Raw genomic sequence first — 21,442 nt, 5'->3', positions numbered from 1 at the left:
GGTGCAATCACGATTCTCTTAAATTTACTCCTCCCTTTACCTGTCTGCTGGCAATTAACCATGAATGACAACCTGACTTGACATGGATGAAGAATGAGAAGAGGGTGGGAATGTTACATACCATTACTCGATTTAGCATTTCACAGAATCACAAATACCGCAGCCGAGAAGTCCATTTAACCTTTTGATTCCATGCAGGTTAAATGCAAGAGCAATCCAGGTGATCTGAAACCCTTATTCTCCTGTTCTTGTTAGAAAATCATATTTGAACCTTCCTCTTATTTCCCTCTGGAGATTTTAACCAATCGCTCCATAAAAATGCTTTTCTTCATTACTCTTCTGGTGCTTTTGCCAGTTATCTTCATTCTTTGACTTCTGGTTCCTAGCCATTCTGGCAATGGAACAATTCCTCATATCCACTCTATTTAAGCACTTCTTCATTTTAAGTGTGTTCATCAGATCCCTGTTAACCTTTCTTGTTTCCAAGAAAACAACAACTTATCCAGCCTATCCATTTAACTTCAGATTTTTTTTTCTCATCAGCAATGATATAAGCAGTGCATGTAATGTAGAGATTATTTTTGGAGTGTGATCTATTGAATAATAACAGCTTGTATTAGTTTATTATTTTGTACAAACCATTACACAGTTCATTGAGCGAGAATAAGTGTAATGAATAAAGTGTAAAAGCTACCGAATAAGTACAGTTGTTATCTTCTTTGCAGAATAACATCTACGTTCTTCTATCTACATCAAGATCTACATAGATCTACACCTACTTCAAGAACAATTTGATAAATATGTAAATAAAGAGCTCTATCTTTCTTTCTTTCCTTACATCAAATGTATTCCTAATTTTGTGTTGAGTTAGAAAACCAATGTTTTCAATGATCTAGCAGGTTGTGTACAGAATTTTTTCACTCCAGCTACCTTATTTACCTTTGTATTTGACTTATCAGTGCTTAATTCAAGTATTTTACCATTTGGAATTAGACGACTTAGTCTATTGAGCTAAAATCTTTATTTTTTCCGAAACATTTTGCTTTTAGAAAGAATATGAGAAGACAAAGATTCAGAGAGATCATGAAGAGAAGCTAATTGTTAGTGCATGGTATAACATGGTAAGAATATGAAAAAATGGATAAATTGTTAATAGTGAAAAATGGGAAAAGAGATGGGTTAACATCATACAAGGTGTCTAGAGAGATAAAGTGGGAGCATATAAGTAGAAACCAGAGAAAGCTGCAGCCTTGTGCCCCTTGAAAATTCATTTCATTGTTCACATCTTCAAATATTCATTTTAATTTTTCCTTAAATTTCATCACACCTACGTTAACAGAACATTTGATTTTACACTCCCATGCTCCTTTCAAGATTCTATCTATTGTTCTGCAGTCACAAGCATGTAAGAATTACATTTAACTATTCCCTTAAAAAAGCTTTTAAATAATATCCCTTATGGGTCATCCCTTTTCCAAAGAAATAAAACAAAAAATTAGATCTATTACCCACTGTAATGATTTTTATTTCTGTTCTTTCTCAAGTGCACCAGCCATTTTGCTACAATCTAACCCTGCCAGCATCTTTAATAGAAAATGCTGGAAACATTCTACAATTAAATCAGTGTCTTCAGAAAGAGAATGAAGTGACTTTTCAGGTCAAAACCTCTTCATCAGAACTTGGACTATTCAGTGACTCTGCTCATTCTGTACAGTTTGTAATATGAAATGTTAACTTTCTGAACTGCTATTTACATCGTTTAATTTTTAATTTACAATTTATTTTGTTTCTCATATTAGGGTATGGCACTTCACAAAAAAGCAGCAGAAGAGAGACTTGCCAGCACTGGTTCAGGACAGTCCTTCCTAGCTAGACAGAGACAGGCAACAAGCACACGACGACCATACCCTGGACACGTTCAACCAGCTACAGCAAGGTAGAAGGTACAAGCAGTGGCATCAGCGCAAATCATACAGCATATAATTGAACTGATTATCTTCTGCTACTTGTAAACTTATTCTTGTTCACTTTGTGTTTTTAAATTTTTGTGCTAATATTTGTAGTGAATTTATTGTTTATTTAACCCATGTATGAGATTTTATGCCATAGTTGTAATATAAAATAATCAGTGGATTAAATTTGTTGGTCCACATTCCCACAAAATAATTTATTCAGCAATGGCGATTGAGAATACTCTTCTGTTTGGCTTCATTTCCACATTTTTATCCTGTAGGTTTAAATTTTCATCCCTTTTTATTTAAAATATTTACTAAAAATAAAGAGACTGTTAACTTCATTGTTCTGTAAGGTAGGAACTCAAAATTAGTGTGGTCAAGACAGGGAATACATGATTTGTGATGCAGTCATACATGGCCTCTTGTTAATAGCTTGACTAGTCAAATGACCTTTTCTCATTCTTCCAGCTTTGTCAGATTTATGCTGTGGGAAGCATATTATGCAAAATTAAAACGAACAATACATTTTAAAATACTTAAATGCAATAACTAGCTTCAACTTATCTAGTTAGCAGCTTGTCTGTTCCAGCTCTGGCTCCATGTCTTCCCTTAATAAAAGGTTTAATAATACTTGACCTAGCTTTTTGAGGCATGCTAATAGCTCAGAATGCTTACAGTTCATCAGTAAATTGATGTTATCATCAGTACGGTTCAGAAGATCTGGAATAGGAAATAGTTACTGTGTGTTTCAACCCATCTAATAATCCTTCCCACAGTAAAAGGAACAATTGTTTCTTATTATTTGCTGACATTGCATTGCTGACTACCCATCAAATGCTCCATTTTTCAACACTGATGACTTTTGTAGTGGTATGAACGAAATAGATTTAAAGTACCAGTTAAACCAATTGCGCTTTTTAAATTTAATAACGTTGAAGTACAGATGATCAGTTATTTGCTTTCTGGTGTCTCATGATCCAGTTACTCATCCTTATGAGAAGGCTATAGTTTTTGATATTTTAATTTGTTCAATATCAATTATGATTTTACTCTGTATTTTAAATTTTGAATCTATGACAGTGTCATGTGTGCTGGGAAGGATGGAAGGGCAAAATTGCTCCAAAAGGCTCCAACTGCAGGATTAACAATTAAGATGCATCTCTTGGAAGATCATTGTACAATTAACCATAGATCATTCAAGCAATATAAGCTACTTTATTGAAAAAAGTAATTGAAACCTGGCTCATGATAAACAGAGTGTGAAAATGATGAACTTGGAATTAAAATCTGAACATGTGTTTGTTGTGCTCTGCAGCAGCATATTATCCTTGCTTCAGGTCAGAAATCTTGAGACCGCTGCAGCACTTCAGAATAAACCATTCAGCTCTCTAAGATTTTTCTGCTATTCAGTCAGATCATCTCTATCTACTTATCATATTCGAGTACCTATCTGACCCTTGGGTAGAACCTATCAGTTATTGTTGAGTTTTTCAGTTGATCTAGACTGAAACGAGCTTTTGAGCTCACCTTGCCAAACAATTTGTAGTTATTTTCTGAAAAAGTCTAAACAATTAATAATATATTCTTTTTCATTTTTATTTGTCCATGAGTAACATTTACTTTGCATTTTCTATATCGAGAAAAGATCATTGGAGCCATCAACTCCGCTCTCTAGAACAGCACACACTGCAGCTCTGATAGAAACAAGCTAACAATTTTGCTTTTTCACCATGCCTTTTAAATATTATAATGGGTCCTATTTTAAAATAATAATTCTATCATTTCTATTCATCTGCTGTCTTCATGTTTTCTATGAACAACTCTTCAAAGCATGTTCTCCTTATACTTTGATCCTGGCAGTAGAATTATTTCAGAGAGGCTTGAAGGGGCAATCATTTACTCTTATTTACTATGTATTATTATGTTCTCTATTTAAGTGGCAGTCTGAACTAACCTTTCAGGTTTTCTTTTTTGCTTTGACTTCTCTACCTCTTCCATCTTACCTTTCCACTTGCTTCATAGATACATAGAAAACCTACAGCACAATACAGGCCCTTTGGCCCACAATGCTGTACTGAACATGTACTTACTTTAGAAATTACCTAGGGTTACCCATAGGCCTCTGTTTTTCTAAGCTCCATGTACCTATCCAGGAGTCTCTTAAGACCCTATTGTATCCACCCCCACCATAGTCGCCAGCAGCCCATTCCACGCACTCAGCACTCTCTAAAAAAACTTACCCCTGACATCCCCTCTGTACCTACTTCCAATCACCTTAAAACTGTGCCCTCTCGTGTTAGCCATTTCAGCCCTGGGAAAAAGCCTCTGACTATCCACACAATCAATGCCTTTCTTCATCTTGTGCACCTCTATTAGGTCACCTCTCATCCTCTGTTGCTCCAAGGAGAAAAGGCCAAGTTCGCTCAACCTACTCTTGTAAGGCATGCTCCCCAATCCAGGCAACATCCTTGTAAATCTCCTCTGGACCCTTTCTGTAGTTTCCACATCCTTCCTGTAGTGAAGTGACCAGAACTGAGCACAGTACTCCAAGTGAGGTCTGACCAGAGTCCTATACAGCTGTAACATTACCTCTCGGCTCTTGAACTCAATCCCACAGTTGATGAAGGCCAATGCACTGTATGCCTTCTTAACCACACAGTCAACCTGTGCAGCTGGTTTGAGTGTCCTATGGACATGGACCCAAGGTCCCTCTGATCCTCCACACTGCCAAGAGCCTTAGCATTAATACTAATTCTGTCATCATATTTGACCTACCAAAATGAACCATCTCACACTTATCTGGGTTGAACTCCATCTGCCACTTCTCAGCTCAGTTTTGTATCCTATCGATGTCTCGCTGTAACCTCTGACAGCCCTCCACACTATCCACAACATGATAATCCACAACATCCACAACAAGCCTCGTGATGGCTTTGCTTTCAGAACATAAAACTGACTTTGCTCTCATTTTTGTTCACAATTGGATTATTACTTAATCTTTCTGACATAAGCATATCTGTGCTTGAGTTGTGTGGAGTTGCCGACTCTTAATTTAAAGACAGAATATTTCAGAAGATCTCAAAGTCAAAGCACATAAGTAGGGAAAGAGTTGATTTATCAGTCAATAATTGTTCATTTGGGCAAGACTTCAAATTTTCAGCATCACCGGTGATTTGTACTTGATTTGTAAATTGTCATCCCACCAGTGCTTTGTAAATCTTTACAACTTCCACAACCGTCTTCAATATTTAGTCTGTGCAGTGAAGTGACATACGTTATTACTCTTGGATACTTTTTCAAAACATTTTGCTAATTAATTTGCAGCCAATTAATACTATTACACTACCTTTTTGCAATAAGTTCATTTGCAAACTTTGAGCTTTGTTTCCATCACTGTTACTGCTTACTGGTGTCATCAAAATTTTTGTTATGTTTAAAGTTGGTATTGTTGAGCACCTTTTTGCTACGTCTTATAACAAGCAACAATTAACTCAGAGTGGGTCAGTCATAAGCACATTTATTTTGCTTGCTGCAAGGGGAGACCATCACTGCACAAGAGCCAGTGATAGCTTTGGACAAAACAGACAGCACATTCACTCCTTTATACCCAAGTGTTAGCTACTGCACATCAGTTTTAGGTCAGGGTGCTTTCCGTTCACTTGCTTAATCAGTGTTCTGGACCACCTTCTAGTAACACATCTACTTAATTTTCTGCAGTTTGTCATACAATCAACGTCCATCAGCATAATGTTGCACAAACATTAGGAAAGTACTTTACAGGTACAATACAGGTTCCATTTTGTTGCAGACAAAAATGCCATTTTGTTACTATAAGTACATTTCCATGTTCACTTTTTCTCATTTCTTGACAACACTACATTTCACCAAATACTGTAATTGAAATATCCATTCTTTACCCATTCTTTTCATTAATATCCTCTCCTTTATCCTATTATTTCACACAAGAATTGTAAAGGAATAACAGCCATTTTAATAATACCAATAGTTACATCATAATGCAGAATATTTGACCACCATCCACCTCCCAGCGTGTAATTGTTGTGATACTGATCCCCTCCTTTCTTAATCTCTTTGGTAGCTTCTTGGATGTGGTTTGCCAAGTTAGTTACACAAGTGCCCCCTTTTTCTGATAGAATAAAATCCAAAGTCATGCTGTTCAGTAATGCTACTGCACGAAGAGCCATCAGAAATGCTGATAACTTGGTTCATACTTGTTTGATTTGATCAAAGGCATATGCGGTTTCATTCGCTATTTTTTCTAAGGTCGGTGCCATATTAATCAATTCCTGAGACAATCTTGCAGTGTCATACCTCCAAAAGGCAAGTATCCAGAATTTCTCTATCTCTTTTTTGCGCCTCTGGTGTTGCATGTGGGGCGCTATGTAGGCAAAATAACAGCAGCCCTTCCAGGGCCACAGCTCTCTCCTCTACCCCTCATACCTGGGGAACATGCCTGGCAGCCAGGGGTAGGTCCAGTAACCACATACCCAATAAATAGCGTTCAGCGAGGACTGAGATATGTACATGTACCTTTACTACTCTTCTGATAAAGGCCCTTGCCCTTCTGGTTGCAGTGACATATTAAATGATCAATACCCTCCATTTCAGAAACAACCATTTGAACCTCTCTCTTAATCATTGAGGAGCCATCGATGTATAGAATCAAATCTTTTGCAGAGTAATAACCAACAGGATGTTGTTGGTCTCCATGTCCTTGAAATAAGACTGCTATCGTGTTTCTCATTGACATACAGGGTGAATTGTTCAACTGTATCAGGGATTCTTAATCTAGTTGCAGTACACAATGTCACTTTTAAAGTTTAAAACTCTTTCAGTTGTTCTTCATTAAGAAGCACTTCTTGTTGTTCAGTAGATTGTTGAGCAGTTGAGCAATAGTGAATTGATCTGTCACTAGCTTGTCAATATTTAAGCAATAGTTTCAAATGACATAGCTGTCAATCTTTTTCTTTAATCACTGTCATTCTCACAGTAAGTAGGGGCCACTGTAGAGTCCATGTTATGTTTATCCTGTAATTCTTTGGAGTTCAGATCAGGATCAGAATCAGGCTTAATATCACCGGCATATGTCATGAAACTTATAAAGTTTATGGTAGCAGTACAATGAAGTACATGATAGACAAAAATGAATTACATTAAGTATTTATGTCTTTTAAATAGTAAGTTGAAATAAGTGCTGCAAAACAAACAAGTAGTGAGGTAGTGTTCATGGGTTCAATGTCCATTTAGAAATTGGATGGCAGAGGAGAAGCAGCTGTACCTGAATTGCTGAGTGTGTGCCTTCAGGCTTCTGCACCTCCTTCCTGATGGTAACAGTGAGAAGAGGGCATGTCCTGGGGTGGTGGGCATCTGTAATGATGGACGTCACCTTCCTAAGGCACCACTCCTTTAAGATGTCTTGGTTACTATGGAGGCTAGTACATAGAACATAGAATAGTACAGCACAGTACAGGCCCTTGGGCCCACAATGTTGTGCCGACCCTCAAACCCTGCCTCCCATATAAGCCCCCACCTTAGATTCCTCCATATACCTGTCTAGTAGTCTCTTAAACTTCACTAGTGTATCTGCCTCCACCACTGACTCAGGCAGTGCATTCCACGCACCAACAACTCTCTGAGTACAAAACCTTCCTCTAATATCCCCCTTGAACTTCCCACCCCTTACCTTAAAGCCATGTCCTCTTGTATTGAGCACTGGTGCCCTGGGGAAGAGGCGCTGGCTATCCACTCTATCTATTCCTCTTATTATCTTGTACACCTCTGTCATGTCTCCTCTCATCCTCCTCCTCTCCAAAGAGTAAAGCCCTAGCTCCCTGAATCTCTGATCATAATGCATACTTTCTAAACCAGGCAGCATCCTGGTAAATCTCCTCTGTATCCTTTCCAATGCTTCCACATCCTTCCTATAGTGAGGTGACCAGAACTGGACACAGTACTCCAAGTGTGGCCTAACCAGAGTTTTATAGAGCTGCATCATTACATCGCGACTCTTAAACTCTATCCCTCGACTTATGAAAGCTAACCCCCCATAAGCTTTCTTAACTACCCTATCCACCTGTGAGGCAACTTTCGGGGATCTGTGGACATGTACCCCGAGATCCCTCTGCTCCTCCACACTACCAAGTATCCTGCCATTTACTTTGTACTCTGCCTTGGAGTTTGTCCTTCCAAAGTGTACCACCTCACACTTCTCTGGGTTGAACTCCATCTGCCACTTCTCAGCCCACTTCTGCATCCTATCAATGTCTCTCTGCAATCTTTGACAATCCTCTACACTATCTACAACACCACCAACCTTTGTATCGTCTGCAAACTTGCCAACCCACCCTTCTACCCCCACATCCAGGTCGTTAATAAAAATCACGAAAAGTAGAGGTCCCAGAACAGATCCTTGTGGGACACCACTAGTCACAATCCTCCAATCTGAATGTACTCCCTCTACCACCACCCTCTACCTTCTGCAGGCAAGCCAATTCTGAATCCACCTGGCCAAACTTCCCTGGATCCCTTGCCTTCTAACTTTCTGAATAAGCCTACCGTGTGGAACCTTGTCAAATGCCTTACTAAAGTCCATATAGATCACATCCACTGCACTACCCTCATCTATATGTCTGGTCACCTCCTCAAAGAACTCTGTCAGGCTTGTTAGACACGATCTGCCCTTCACAAAGCCATGCTGACTGGCCCTGATCAGACCATGATTCTCTAAATACCCATAGATCCTATCTCTAAGAATCTTTTCTAACAGCTTTCCCACCACAGATGTAAGGCTCACTGGTCTATAATTACCCGGACTATCCCTACTACTTTTTTTGAACAAGGGAACAACATTCGCCTCCCTCCAATCCCCCGGTACCATTCCCGTGGACAACGAGGACATAAAGATCCTAGCCAGAGGCTCAGCAATCTCTTCTCTCGCCTCATGGAGCAGCCTGGGGAATATTCCATCAGGCCCCGGGGACTTATCTGTCCTATTGTATTTTAACAACTCCAACACCTTCTCTCCCTTAATATCAACATGCTCCAGAACATCAACCTCACTCATATTGTCCTCACCATCATCAAGTTCCCTCTCATTGGTGAATACCGAAGAGAAGTATTCATTGAGGACCTTGCTCACTTCCACAGCCTCCAGGCACATCTTCCCACCTTTATCTCTAATCGGTCCTACCTTCACTCCTGTCATCCTTTTTTTCTTCACATAATTGAAGAATGTCTTGGGGTTTTCCTTTACCCTACTCGCCAAGGCCTTCTCATGCCCCCTTCTTGCTCTTCTCAGCCCCTTCTTAAGCTCCTTTCTTGCTTCCCTATATTCCTCAATAGACCCATCTGATCCTTGCTTCCTAAACCTCATGTATGCTGCCTTCTTCCACCTAACTAGATTTTCCACCTCACTTGTCACCCATGGTTCCTTCACCCTACCATTCTTTATCTTCCTCACCGGGACAAATTTATCCCTTACATCCCGCAAGAGATCGCTAAACATCGACCACATGTCCATAGTACATTTCCCTGCAAAAACATCATCCCAATTCACACCTGCAAGTTCTAGCCTTATAGCCTCATAATTTGCCTTTCCCCAATTAAAAATTTTCCTGTCCTCTTTGATTCTATCCTTTTCCATGATAATTATAAAGGCCAGGGAGCGGTGGTCACTGTCCCCCAGATGCTCACCCACTGAGAGATCTGTGACCTGACCCGGTTCATTACCTAGTACTAGATCTAGTATGGCATTCCCCCTGGTCGGCCTGTCCACATACTGTAACAGGAATCCATCCTGGACACACTTAACAAACTCTGCCCCATCTAAACCCTTGGAACTAATCAGGTGCCAATCAATATTAGGGAAGTTAAAGTCACCCATGATAACAACCCTGTTATTTTTGCACCTTTCCAAAATCTGCCTCCCAATCTGCTCCTCTGTATCTCTGCTGCTACCAGGGGGCCTATAGAATACCCCCATTAGAGTAACTGCTCCCTTCCTGTTCCTGACTTCCACCCATATTGACTCAAAAGAGGATCCTGCTACATTACCCACCCTTTCTGTAGCTCTAATAGTATCCCTGACCAGTAATGCCACCCCTCCTCCCCTTTTTCCACCCTCTCTATCCCTTTTAAAGCACTGAAATCCAGGAATATTGAGAATCCATTCCTGCCCTGGTGCCAGCCAAGTCTCTGTAATGGCCGCTACATCATAATTCCATGTATGTATCCAAGCTGTCAGTTCATCACCTTTGTTCCTGATGCTTCTTGCATTGAGGTACACACATTTCAGCCCTTCTACCTTACTGTCTTTACACCGTTTATTCTGCTTCTCTTTCCTCAAAGCCTCACTGTATGTTAGATCTGGCTTTACTCCATGCACTTCTTTCACTGCTCTATCGCTCTGGGTCCCATCCCCCTCGCAAATCAGTTTAAACCCTCCTGAACCATGCTAGCAAACCTACCTGCAAGGATATTGCTCCCCCTCGAGTTCAGGTGCAACTCATCCAATTTGTACAGGTCCCACCTTCCCCAGAAGAGATCCCAATGATCTAAAAATCTAAAATCCCGCTCCCTGCACCAACTCCTCAGCCACGCATTCAACTGCCATCTCCTCCAATTCTTACCATCTCTGTCACGTAGCACTGGCAGCAATCCTGAGAACGTCACCCTTGAGGTCCTGTTCTTCAGCCTTCTGCCTAATTCCCGAAACTCACACTTCAGGACCTCATCCCTCTTCCTGCCTTAAAATTAGCACCCATGATGGAGCTAATTTTAAGATGATGTGCTGTTCCCAGAGTCTTGTAATTCTCCTGAGTTTGGAAGGAGGCGCTGTACAGGGAGACTGTTCAATGTGAGCTATAATTCCTTGGGCAGAGCTTCACAAGTAGGTGTATCCCAGGGTGGAACACCAGCAGTAACATCACTGACAGGATCACCCACTTGAAGTTGCTGCAGCACTTTTCCAATAATGACCAATACATATTTATATTCTTCACGCAAAGGTAATTCTATAAAATTGATCTGTAAATGCACTAATAGTCCATCAGAGGGTGGAGTATGAGATCATTCCACCTTCACTAGTTTCCCTGGATTTTGTAAAATACGTATCATACATTTTCAGAAACTTGATTTACAGCTTGCAACAAACCATGTTTGATTTATATGATCTATCCCTTCTTCAGCCTCCAGGAAAAGAGGGTCTTGTGCCCTGTGGGGCAGTGGAGCATTTGGATAGATGGTCACTTTCTGCAGCTCAGCTGTGAGCACCTTACTTGTTTCACTTAGTTGGAGAGCCCAAAGTTGCAGTGGGACCTTGGAGAGTAAGTAACAATCATCCTGCAACTTCCAGTTCAAAGATTGCCTCTGCTCCTAATGGACTAAGGAGTGACAAAAGAAAGCCCTTACCACCTTGCAATTGCCACAGACTCCATCCAGTCATTGCCAGGACCATCTGTCATGGCAGACCCCTGGACCCTTAATCATTGGTCCTTGGTCCTTTGCGCTTTAGCTTTGAAAACTGTGAGAGGTAAGTGGGATTCCCTGTTCTCCTGATCTTGTTTCATCCACTAAACTTTGTAGGGAAGTTGATCTGCTGCCGCAATACTGGAATTACCCTTGTGATTTACTGAAGTGTACAGAATAATTTCCTTCCTGATATAGGGATCCAACTTCTGATGCATAAAATTGTCATCTTCAGCCGAGTCACAATATGTCATACAGAGAAGATAACAGTGCAACTTATCGAGTTGTAGGTCTAAACGTAATCTAGGGTAATCTTCGGAGACTTTCAAGACATTGCACTCCTGTAAAAATTTTCCAATTTCCATGATAAGTGGGTAGTAACTGTAACTTGTACAAAATAGGTTGACTACTACTGAAATAGTATAGTCCACAATGGCTCTCTGGTATACACACATCAAGTCCCTCAGGAGTGCAGGTAATTGTGCCTCGCAGTTAACACAATAAATCTCTTCCACATAAGTCTACAGGTACATCTGGAGAAAGTAGAAAGGTATGAGATAAATCTTGGTCTCCTGTATTAACCTTTACTAGGTCTGATTTTAGGACATTAATAGGCTGTTCTCTATTTGGAAAGGACAGGATGTAATTTGGGCTGAAGACCATTTGCAATAATACTAATTGTAAGTCCAGTCCCTTGCTCTTTCGGCAGTATTGTTTTCTGTATATATCTACAGACTCGACCTTGTGTCTCCATAGTCTTAGACCAGTTAGCCTTTTTAGGAAAGGCAGCATGCAATGCATCATACATATTTTTATAAAAATCTTCATTTGGATGGTAGCATGTCCTGGTCTGGTACAGTTAGTATTCTTCAAAAATCCTGAAATTAAGTCTCATAAAAATCAAAATTTGGAGCCTAACCATGCCCTTGTTAAGGCTTCCAAATCCATAATACTAGGTTTATGGCACACAACAATAGTTTTAAGTTTCTGAATAGCTTTTTCAAAACTTTTACTATGGCCCATAATTCTTCTGCCACCCAAGGTCGATGTACACCCCTTGATTCCCTATCTGTAGTTCTGAACACCAATCCCTTCCTATAATTATTAAACATATACCATGCCGGTGTCCCTTTATTTGAGAGAGGGAAGGACTCCCTTGTCCCATTATTACTAATTTCTAGTTCCTCTTCCTCACCTGATTTATTGCATTTTCTCTTTCTTTTGTTCACTAAAGCATCCTGTAAGGATTAAATATATGAGCTGTTTCCACAAATCCCACTCTTCCTTTTTTTTAAACTGGCACTGATGCTTCCCTAACATCATATCTTAGGTGTCTCTGACATACTTATTGTTCAAATTTGGGGTGTCTGGTGCTCTTACCAGTCAAATCTAATTATTGATATTCGTATGTTTCTGGTTGCCATGCTGAAAGCATCAGAATTGTAAAGAGAGAAACTGATCCACTCAGTTAACAGTAGCACAGAACATAGTGTATGGAACAGAAGTAGGGCAGAACTCGTTATTTGCTACTTGACTGGAAAGCTAAGTTATTCTTTGGTTATCACTTCTCTGTCAGAGTTTCCCCGGGAAAAGGCGGTCAGCACAATCCCCTTTGGTCTGCTCCTGCACTGAAACATCATCTCAGTGAAACCTCCACTTTTCACTATGTTTTATAACAAACAACAATTAACTCAAGGGGAGGCTAGCACCACACGAGAAGCAGTGATAGCTTCAATAAAGCAGACAGTATAGACACGCCTTTATACACAAGTGTTAGCTACTGTGCATCAGTTGAAAGTTGGGGTGCTTTCTGTTCAGTGTACTTGGCATTCTTCCAGTAACGCATCTGCTTGTCTTTCTGCAGCTGGTCATATAATCAAGGTCCATTGGCGTAATGTTGCATGGACACTATTAGCAAAACATTTTGGTACAATACAGGTTCCATTTTGTTACTACAAGTAACAGTATTTCCACAGTATTCATAGCTTTCTTGTGATATCAAGTCTCACTTAGCACCTTACCTCAATCTGATATCATACCTTTTTCCAATACTCATTTCCTTTTTAGTCAATTTCTTCTTAATCTCTTGTTTTGCACTTGTTTCTTATGATTTTGGAAAGCACAGGATCCTCAATGACTCAACTCATTAGGTGGCCTCAGAAGTGAAATTGAAGCCTTTGTTGTTATATTTCAGCTAATTTGTACCACCTTCAAATAGCTTCTAATGAATTTATTGGAATACAGTTAATCTTCAAGCCCACTCTGGAGAATATTTTGTTCAGCATATGTTCAAAAATTATTGTAGTGAGAGAGATTCAAATAGCATTTATTGGTAGATATTTTTGTTTAACATTTAATAGTGATACTTATTGGAATTCTCATCTTAACTCTTATTGGCTTAATTTTACAAAGAATTATCTACTGTGATACCTATAAACAATCAGGAATAGATGTGCAGAATAGGAACTTTCAAAATGTAAATGAGAGAAGCTAATCAGCTCTCAAAGCTATTTTTTTTCTGGCTCATTACATTGCATTCAATTATATTCAAGACAACAGTGGACATAGTATAAAGCAATCTAATTACTGCTTCACATTGTTAGTAATTTGTACAAAGAGACTAACAATATGTGGTGATTTGGAGAGAAATTTCAAGATAAAACTTAAAATTTACACACTTGCATAATTTCCTAATAAAAGTGCCAAATTTATATTTTTTTTTACATATATTAACTAACTAGATTTTTTGAAAGTAGTTTCTTCCACAAAAAGAGATCGAGTCAAAGAAGTACTTTTGTAGTTTGTTTTAAGTGCGCAAGTAAGAATTGGGACTCTCATTTTGAAGTAAATGTGGGAAGATTTACTGCTTTATTTCTCCCAGCGATTAAAGGATGTTCAGATATTTGAAGCTTTTAATCTTTACATTAAATCATTTTATTTTACAAATATACTTTTAAATTACTTAATTTCTATAAATGATATGAGCTTCAGCATTTGCTTTAGTGATTTCACTAACAGAAAATATTAACATAATTTGCAATGATATTTTAACATTTACATTATGAAAATACTGTTTGTTCAATAGGTGCATAATTCAAGTTACTTTCTATTAGTTACTAGTATTAATTACACAATAAAATGTCAACAATAATCCTCATCTATCTGATCCTAATTTTTAAACTACTAGCAATGTCTGTTTAGACACCATATTAATACCAAAGAATATAATAATAAGCACGATGAGCTGGATAGTGTGCACTACAATAACTTAGTTATTGTAAACATTGTGTTAACTATTGTTTGAAGTCTTATAACAATGCCTTATACCACTGCTTAGCAAAATTGATTGCAGTTAATCCTATTTGACATATTGACACTTTTAAGGATTGTATTTTTAACTATTTAGTTTACTTTACTAATGTATTTTTGTTCATTTCCAGTGACGTGATTGCATGATCTGCAGCATGGCTTTCCTGCATTGACTACTCATTTGCATGACTTTTGAGTTTGGATGCATAATTTCTTAATTTGCTGCTGTTTATTTTCTAACCTATCTATACTATGGATGTAATAGCCCCGCTCCTCCATTTTGTAATTTTGGACATATTACCAGAAAGAACTGGGAGGCATTACGGCTTAATACACTGCCCTTTGGAATTTGCTATCAGACTGACAGAGGTTGATGCATGGTGGTCCTTTGTCTCTGATACCAATTGAGTTAGATTTGGATATGCTTTATACAAGTTCAAGTGGGCATAGGTTCATTGTGCACCATATCCATTATTTTGTACTGTATCGGCAATCTCAGCTGCTATTAAAAAAAAGTTTTAAATTGATCCATTAGTAGGGTGCTGTTCAGTTGAGCAAACCAGAATATTATTTTCTCCAGCAGATCCAGGACTGTTTGATGAATATACTAGCTGTCTAAAACAGAACAAAGTCAGAAAGATATTGCTCACTTAAGCTCAAAAATACTAAACTGTTTCTCTATAATAGATGCACCTCTAGTACCACTTTGTGCTATTTTCATAACTGTTATTCAGTTGTTAAATAAGCATTATGGAGAGTCTACAGCCATTGTTTATTTAGATTTGTAACAAATTTTCAGAACATTGACACCTCAGTTTGTACACAAATATCATTTGTCCTAATGCTTTATTATAATAAAGCATTATTACTCTGTGTAATGAGTTCCTGTTTACTATCCAGTAATTTTCTGCTTTAACTACTTGATTCTGCAAATGGAAAGAAAAGCCACATAGTGCAAATTTTAAAGCTTTGCACAATATAGTATTATAATATTTATTTACCTTTGTATTTTGACTTACAGTATTTCAGGACATAACAACTTAATTATTCAGGAAAACCTGTGTTTGTGTCCTATATCTGTATCATTACAGGTTTCATTATGTATGAATGGTCACAATGATCTCTGCATTGACCTCATTGTATAGCTGGCAATCTACAAACTGCTTATAAAATATGTATATACAACAAACCAACACAACTGAATTACAACTTCAGGAAATATTCACAAAGTGAACTGAACTGTAAGATACAATGAGACTTTCCACAAAACACCTTTGAATGCTTTGTATGTTGCAAAGGAGTGTACAGTTCCGAATATTGTAAATAAAAATCTGTCAAGATTGTGTTATTTTCTTAATGTTCATTGATAAATCAATACCAAGGATTCCTTGGCAAGGAACATAAACCACCAGGGGAATATCTTCAGAAGAACAGCGCTTCCTAGTGACTCACAATTAGGGATGGGCAACAGTGAAAAATTGCCTTAAAGATGAAATAGAAGTGTCAGATGCAGCATGTTTTGAAATTGACATGTCATGTCAAGATTCAGATAGTTTATTAACCTAAAGTCATCAGCAGTGTCAATCAAATCAAACAAGTGAAGACTTTCAACATGTCACATTTCAGAATCAGGTTTGTTGTCACTGGCATAAGTTGTGAAATTTGTATTGTGGTAACAGTATAGTGCAGGTATAACAAATTAAATTTAAAAATAACTAATAATACTGAGTTTTAGACTTTAATGTTTATTTATGTAGTGGCTGTAAGTTTTTAAAGCTGGTTACTACAGTGTAGGAGTTGCTGTTTTTGCAGGCAGAAATCACTACAGGTTTCTTTGTGCTTCAACTCAGGACCTCAAAGTATAGATCACAACTTAAAGTAATAACAAAATTAAAGTAAGACTTATGTAAAAGAGTTATCTAGAAGCCCTAATTTCAATTGGAAAGAGACATCACCTATTCTCCATACAAACATAACTAAGGGGAAAAAAAACTTAACTTCCCACCTTGAATATACCATGTGTGTGATGGAAAGGCAACATGCATGTACCTTAACATAGAGTTAATTTATGCTAATTTGCCAGCTGTATTAAGTTTGAATGAACTTATAAACTTCAAATTGTGTCACACTGGTGAAACTGAGTTTAGTGTTAACTGATCTATGGTTTAGATATTTTATGTAACTCTACTAATTTGGAAGATCCTCTTTTTTTAAAGAAGGTAGGAAATGAGTCAGAACCAGACCTTCAAAATTTACTTTTTGATTACCACTGAAATTATTATACTCCAGGATTCATAAGCCACTAGTTACCCTTGCCATAGAACTGATCTTGTCAATTGTTTTCCAAAGTTTAATTTGTAATCTTTCAGCTTTCAACTAAAAGCAATTATCTTTGTTGGCTCCAATGCGGATGCAGTTGAATTCTCTTTATGAGCCAACTTATGAAAACAAACTGATTGGCAAGGCATCTGACCTAATATGCCTGATTTTCTTTTACTGAAAATGGCTAAATATGCTTTTTAGTGAACAATATCTCATTGCTGCACATTACAGTTCAGAACAATGGTATTAACTGCAAGCATGTGATTAAAACACAAACAGCAAGTCTTCTGAAAAATAAGTCATTTTATTCCCTTGCTTTGAAAAATAAATCAACTGGTTTTGGTGTCATAATCAACTAAAAGATTCAAGGGACGTATAATTAAATTGTTTTTTTTTTAAAAGTAAATCCCACCAAATCAATTCTCACAATAGAGTCTGAACAAAGTATTTGAAAAGAATATCTAAAATTCTCTATTTAAAACAAACTTACATGGAATCACAGACAACAGGTCAGTGTGGTTCATGCTAGTTTCAGCACCTGGAAAATGTAACCCATCCTACCACTTAACCAATTTATAGAAAGTATCAGCTAACTTTAGATCTCATGAGAGTCCATTCAAGATGTTTACAATGGGTTTGGAAACATTACAGGATCATTTTGTTGTATTTCTGTCTTCCACCAATTGTTCACCTCAGTTTGATGGGATTAACTGTGCCGTGCTCCCTCAATTATGGTCATTGTTAAGTCACAGTAAACTGAGGCAATAGGGGCCCATCAAAATAATAATGAATTTCAAATTTCATCAAATGATTCTGAAACTGATTAAAAAAAAACACAGATATTTGAGAAAAGTTTAAAAAGTCTGGCAAATCTACTAGAAGCGACACAAATTTTGGTCATTTCAAATTAAGAGAAAGATTACAGAATGCTTAGTATGTGGAATTCTCTGCAACAAATTGTCAGAAAAATTCTTCATTTTAACTTTTCTTTTTGAACGAGGAAGACTCAGAAACAGAATGGAATCAAACTTGGTAGCTCACTTAGAAAACAACATACAAAGGGATTCAAATTTAAGTATTTTAACAAAGAAGCAAACTATTCTACAAGTATGAAACCAGTCTTTGGTGATAGCATGAATGGTCAACTGGTAATCAGCAGTCCATTCACTAACAATATTTTCTAGAACCAAAGGGTCTCAGAATAGTGGGACGTCAATTTAGAGCAGAGATGAGGAGGAATTTCTTTAGCCTGATGGTAATGAATCTGTGGTATTCATTCCCACATATGGTTGTGGAGGCTAGGTCAGTGGGTATACTTAAAGTAGAGGTTAATAAGTCCTTGATTGGTCAGGGTGTCAAAGGTTACATAACATCAGTTCAATAATTTTCCTCTACAACAATTGTTACATTAGTTTTCCCAAAAAAGAAAAACAAATTCAGTGCAATACCATTTTTATGAAAGTGTTTTTAACATTCTTTTCTGATCCATTGCAGTGAACATGATGCAAGCTGCTCCTGTTACAAGTGTATGCATACCTTCATAGAGCAACTTTGGAGAGAAAACACTCCAGATAAATAGATGGTAACGCAGAGAGGTAATTAGGATAATATAAACTGCTGCTGGAATTGTCCGTAACAGAATAAAACAGTAACAGCTGTGTCCCACTGAAGCAGAAGAATATCTGCCAGAAAAGAAAGAGTGTGAGAGTATGTTCAACATCAAACAGAACTAAAACAATTTTCAAGTAGAACAGTTACTGAAAAATAAAATTTTTGGCATCCTTAATAAAATCAATGAAAACTGTACTTTGCTTTATAATAAGTATTTGTTTCCCTTTACTTGCAAAAACTCAAATTAACAGAAAAAAATTCAAACTCTGATCCTAAATACCAAAAGATTTAGTTAACAAATAGATTGAAATTTTCTTTTCATAATGATACACCTTCAACTTGTTCCACATGTGAATATTATGGATATTAAGAGAGCTGAAGCGGTGGGAAAGCCAAAACGGATGGAACTTTATAAATGGGCATCCATTTACAATGAAACTGAAGCCACTGACTGAGGCTGGTTCTCAGTGAACTCTAGCAAGAACATTAAAAGGACATTAATGATGAGGGTCTAACTATAATCAGTATGTCCCTAGCCAGTGGAGGGATTTCTCTTTTAATAAGATATTATTCACTAACTGATGATCAACAATGAAGATGTTTCTCAAGTAGATAATGAATACCATCTATACATAGCAAATATCCTCTCTCACAATTGAACTGATGGGAATTTTTCATTTACAGATTTTTTAAAAGAACAGAATAATGTTGGTACCAATGCATTTTAAATGCACCATAGATACATTTTAAAAGAAAAATAGACAGTTTTAGTACACAAAATTTAACTCTTCATAAAGACATTTGAGTTTAACCAACTTCAAAATGATTAATATAACTACTATAACAAAGTGAACATCCAAGAGTAAATTAATTATTAGATTTTGACATCTGTAAAGTTACTATCGACAAGTAAAAGCTAAGTAAATGGGGCAAGTTATGCTTATTTCTCATCAGTAGAAGAAAACCTATTAAGTCATTACCTGCTTCTTTCTGAGCTCATGTAACAGGTTAGGTGCACAGCCCACAGCAAAGGGCCTATATAAGTGGCAAATGTTGTGAGGAGGATTGCTGGTAGCTCAACATAGTCCTCAAAGCCCACGAAACCAGCTGATATATCCACAGTTGCAATGCTATTTGAATTTCCCTGCAGAGAGTTAACATTTTAATCTTAACAAATATGATTTACGTCTCAACTTAAAACCATGCCTTTTGTACCTATTCTGAATTACCATAAGATATTGAAATAATATTCTTAGCTACATACTTTCAAAACAAAAGAGCAAGGCATGTCAATTCAAAAATTCAGTAGAAATGAACAAAAGTTATTACTGAATGCAAAATATAAACCAAAATAATCAATTTGTAGCATTAATTTTACAATAAGGAAAACCAAAAGGAAAATTCAGACTTTCAATGCACTAAAATATATGAGCTGATCACAGCATTAACTAAAAGTGTAACATGCAGAGATGCTGTGCGCAGTTAATACTTTTTTTAAATATGCCACATTTGAAGTTCAGTGTTTTCATTTCATCGTGGTACAATAAATGGAGGATTCTTATATATTCACATGTGTAATATCAAATATTTCACTGAAAATTACTGGCAGATCAGACTAGAAAAATCTAGGATATAGATCAGCAATAAACTGAAGCCTGGGGGGGGGGTGGGGGGAGTAGACAGCTGCTAGGTAAATCTATTTTATATTGACTATTTTATAACAAAGGAATTGGTTATCTATATCGTGCAAGTATTGCATACTGGAAAAGAACATTAAGTCATTGCAGTTGGGAATTGTTCCCCCCCCCCACATGTACCAAGGTACAGTGAAAAGGATTATTTTGCATGTCAGTCATTCAGATCATTCCAGACCTAAGTACACTGAAGTAGTTACAAAAGGTAGTTGCAATAAATTTACAAAAGAATGCACCATTCTGGGAATGAACAGAAGTTTTATGTATTGAATGGATGCAATCCTGGAACTCACTTGGTATCTTTGGACAAGTTTATTTCAGAAACTTCAGTAAATCAATTAAACCACTGGAGTGAACTCTGATAATATGGCAATTTTTTTTTTGCGTGTGCCTGCATGCGTGCGAGTCAGTGCACGTGCGTCCGTGATGTCTTTTTACAAGGTGTGGAACGAGAGAGAAACTGTGTGGCGCACCACTCCTCACACAGACATTTTCGCAGTATTTTCCCTTTATTTTATGAGGTCGACACTCAACCCGGCACGGATGGAAAGCGTATTTGGGAGTGGACCCGACTGGTTTTGAACCTGGGAACCTCTGCTCCCGGGTCCGACGCCGGGGTCATTGCGCCACCAGCCGGCCCAATATGGCAATTTCTTTTTCCCCAGGGTGAGAGAATCAAGAACTGGAGGGCATAGCTTATGGTTAGAAGGGAGAGATTTAATGAGACCCTCATGACCAACTTTTTCAACCATAGGGATGGACTATATACAGACTAAGCTGCCAATGGAAGTGGTTGAGGCAGGTAAAGTATATTAAAAACATTTAAAAGACATTTGGCTAAGTGCATGGAGGGGACCAAACACAATCAAATGAGATTTGCTTTGATGGGCACCATGGACATGTTGAGCTAAAGAATCTGCTTTTGTGCTGTCGGACTTTATTTGGGCCTTTGGTGGAGCAGGATTAGCAGATTTACCACACTATTGGATGTTATTTCTATTAATAACATTGAACACTTAGTTGATATTAAGTTTTATAATAAATTTTCCAATTAACTATTTAAGT

At 37.6% G+C, this 21,442-nt stretch overlaps 2 protein-coding genes across 11 annotated transcripts in view; one reads left to right on the top strand and one right to left on the bottom strand.

Moving 5' to 3' along the window:
* Positions 1-16,093, top strand: part of LOC140196685 (protein Hook homolog 3) — a 103,584-nt gene extending 87,491 nt beyond the window's left edge. Inside the window, exons 21-24 of one of the 7 annotated variants that reach the window (XM_072256307.1) lie at positions 1,050-1,121; positions 1,800-1,936; positions 11,162-11,299; positions 14,882-16,093. In XM_072256307.1, coding sequence (XP_072112408.1) covers positions 1,050-1,121; positions 1,800-1,936; positions 11,162-11,264 — 312 coding nt within the window. In that variant the 3' untranslated portion in view covers positions 11,265-11,299; positions 14,882-16,093. Of the gene's footprint in view, positions 1-1,049; positions 1,122-1,799; positions 1,944-6,239 lie in introns of all 7 variants that reach the window. The other 6 variants (XM_072256309.1, XM_072256306.1, XM_072256312.1 and 3 more) reach the window with 6 other exon arrangements.
* The window catches only part of pigg (phosphatidylinositol glycan anchor biosynthesis class G (EMM blood group)), a 31,555-nt gene continuing 25,647 nt past the window's right edge, over positions 15,535-21,442 (bottom strand). For 2 of the 4 annotated variants that reach the window (XM_072256301.1, XM_072256304.1), the window contains 2 exons: positions 19,664-19,827; positions 15,535-18,754 (listed from right to left, as the gene is read on the bottom strand). In XM_072256301.1, coding sequence (XP_072112402.1) covers positions 18,526-18,754; positions 19,664-19,827 — 393 coding nt within the window. In that variant the 3' untranslated portion in view covers positions 15,535-18,525. The remainder of the gene's footprint in view (positions 18,755-19,663; positions 19,828-21,442) is intronic. The other 2 variants (XM_072256302.1, XM_072256303.1) reach the window with 1 other exon arrangement.

Source organism: Mobula birostris, chromosome 4 (assembly GCF_030028105.1).
Source record: "Mobula birostris isolate sMobBir1 chromosome 4, sMobBir1.hap1, whole genome shotgun sequence".
NCBI classification, from domain to species: domain Eukaryota; kingdom Metazoa; phylum Chordata; class Chondrichthyes; order Myliobatiformes; family Myliobatidae; genus Mobula; species Mobula birostris.
Note: the sequence above shows the minus strand (reverse complement) of the source record. Positions and strands in the feature narration are given on the sequence as shown.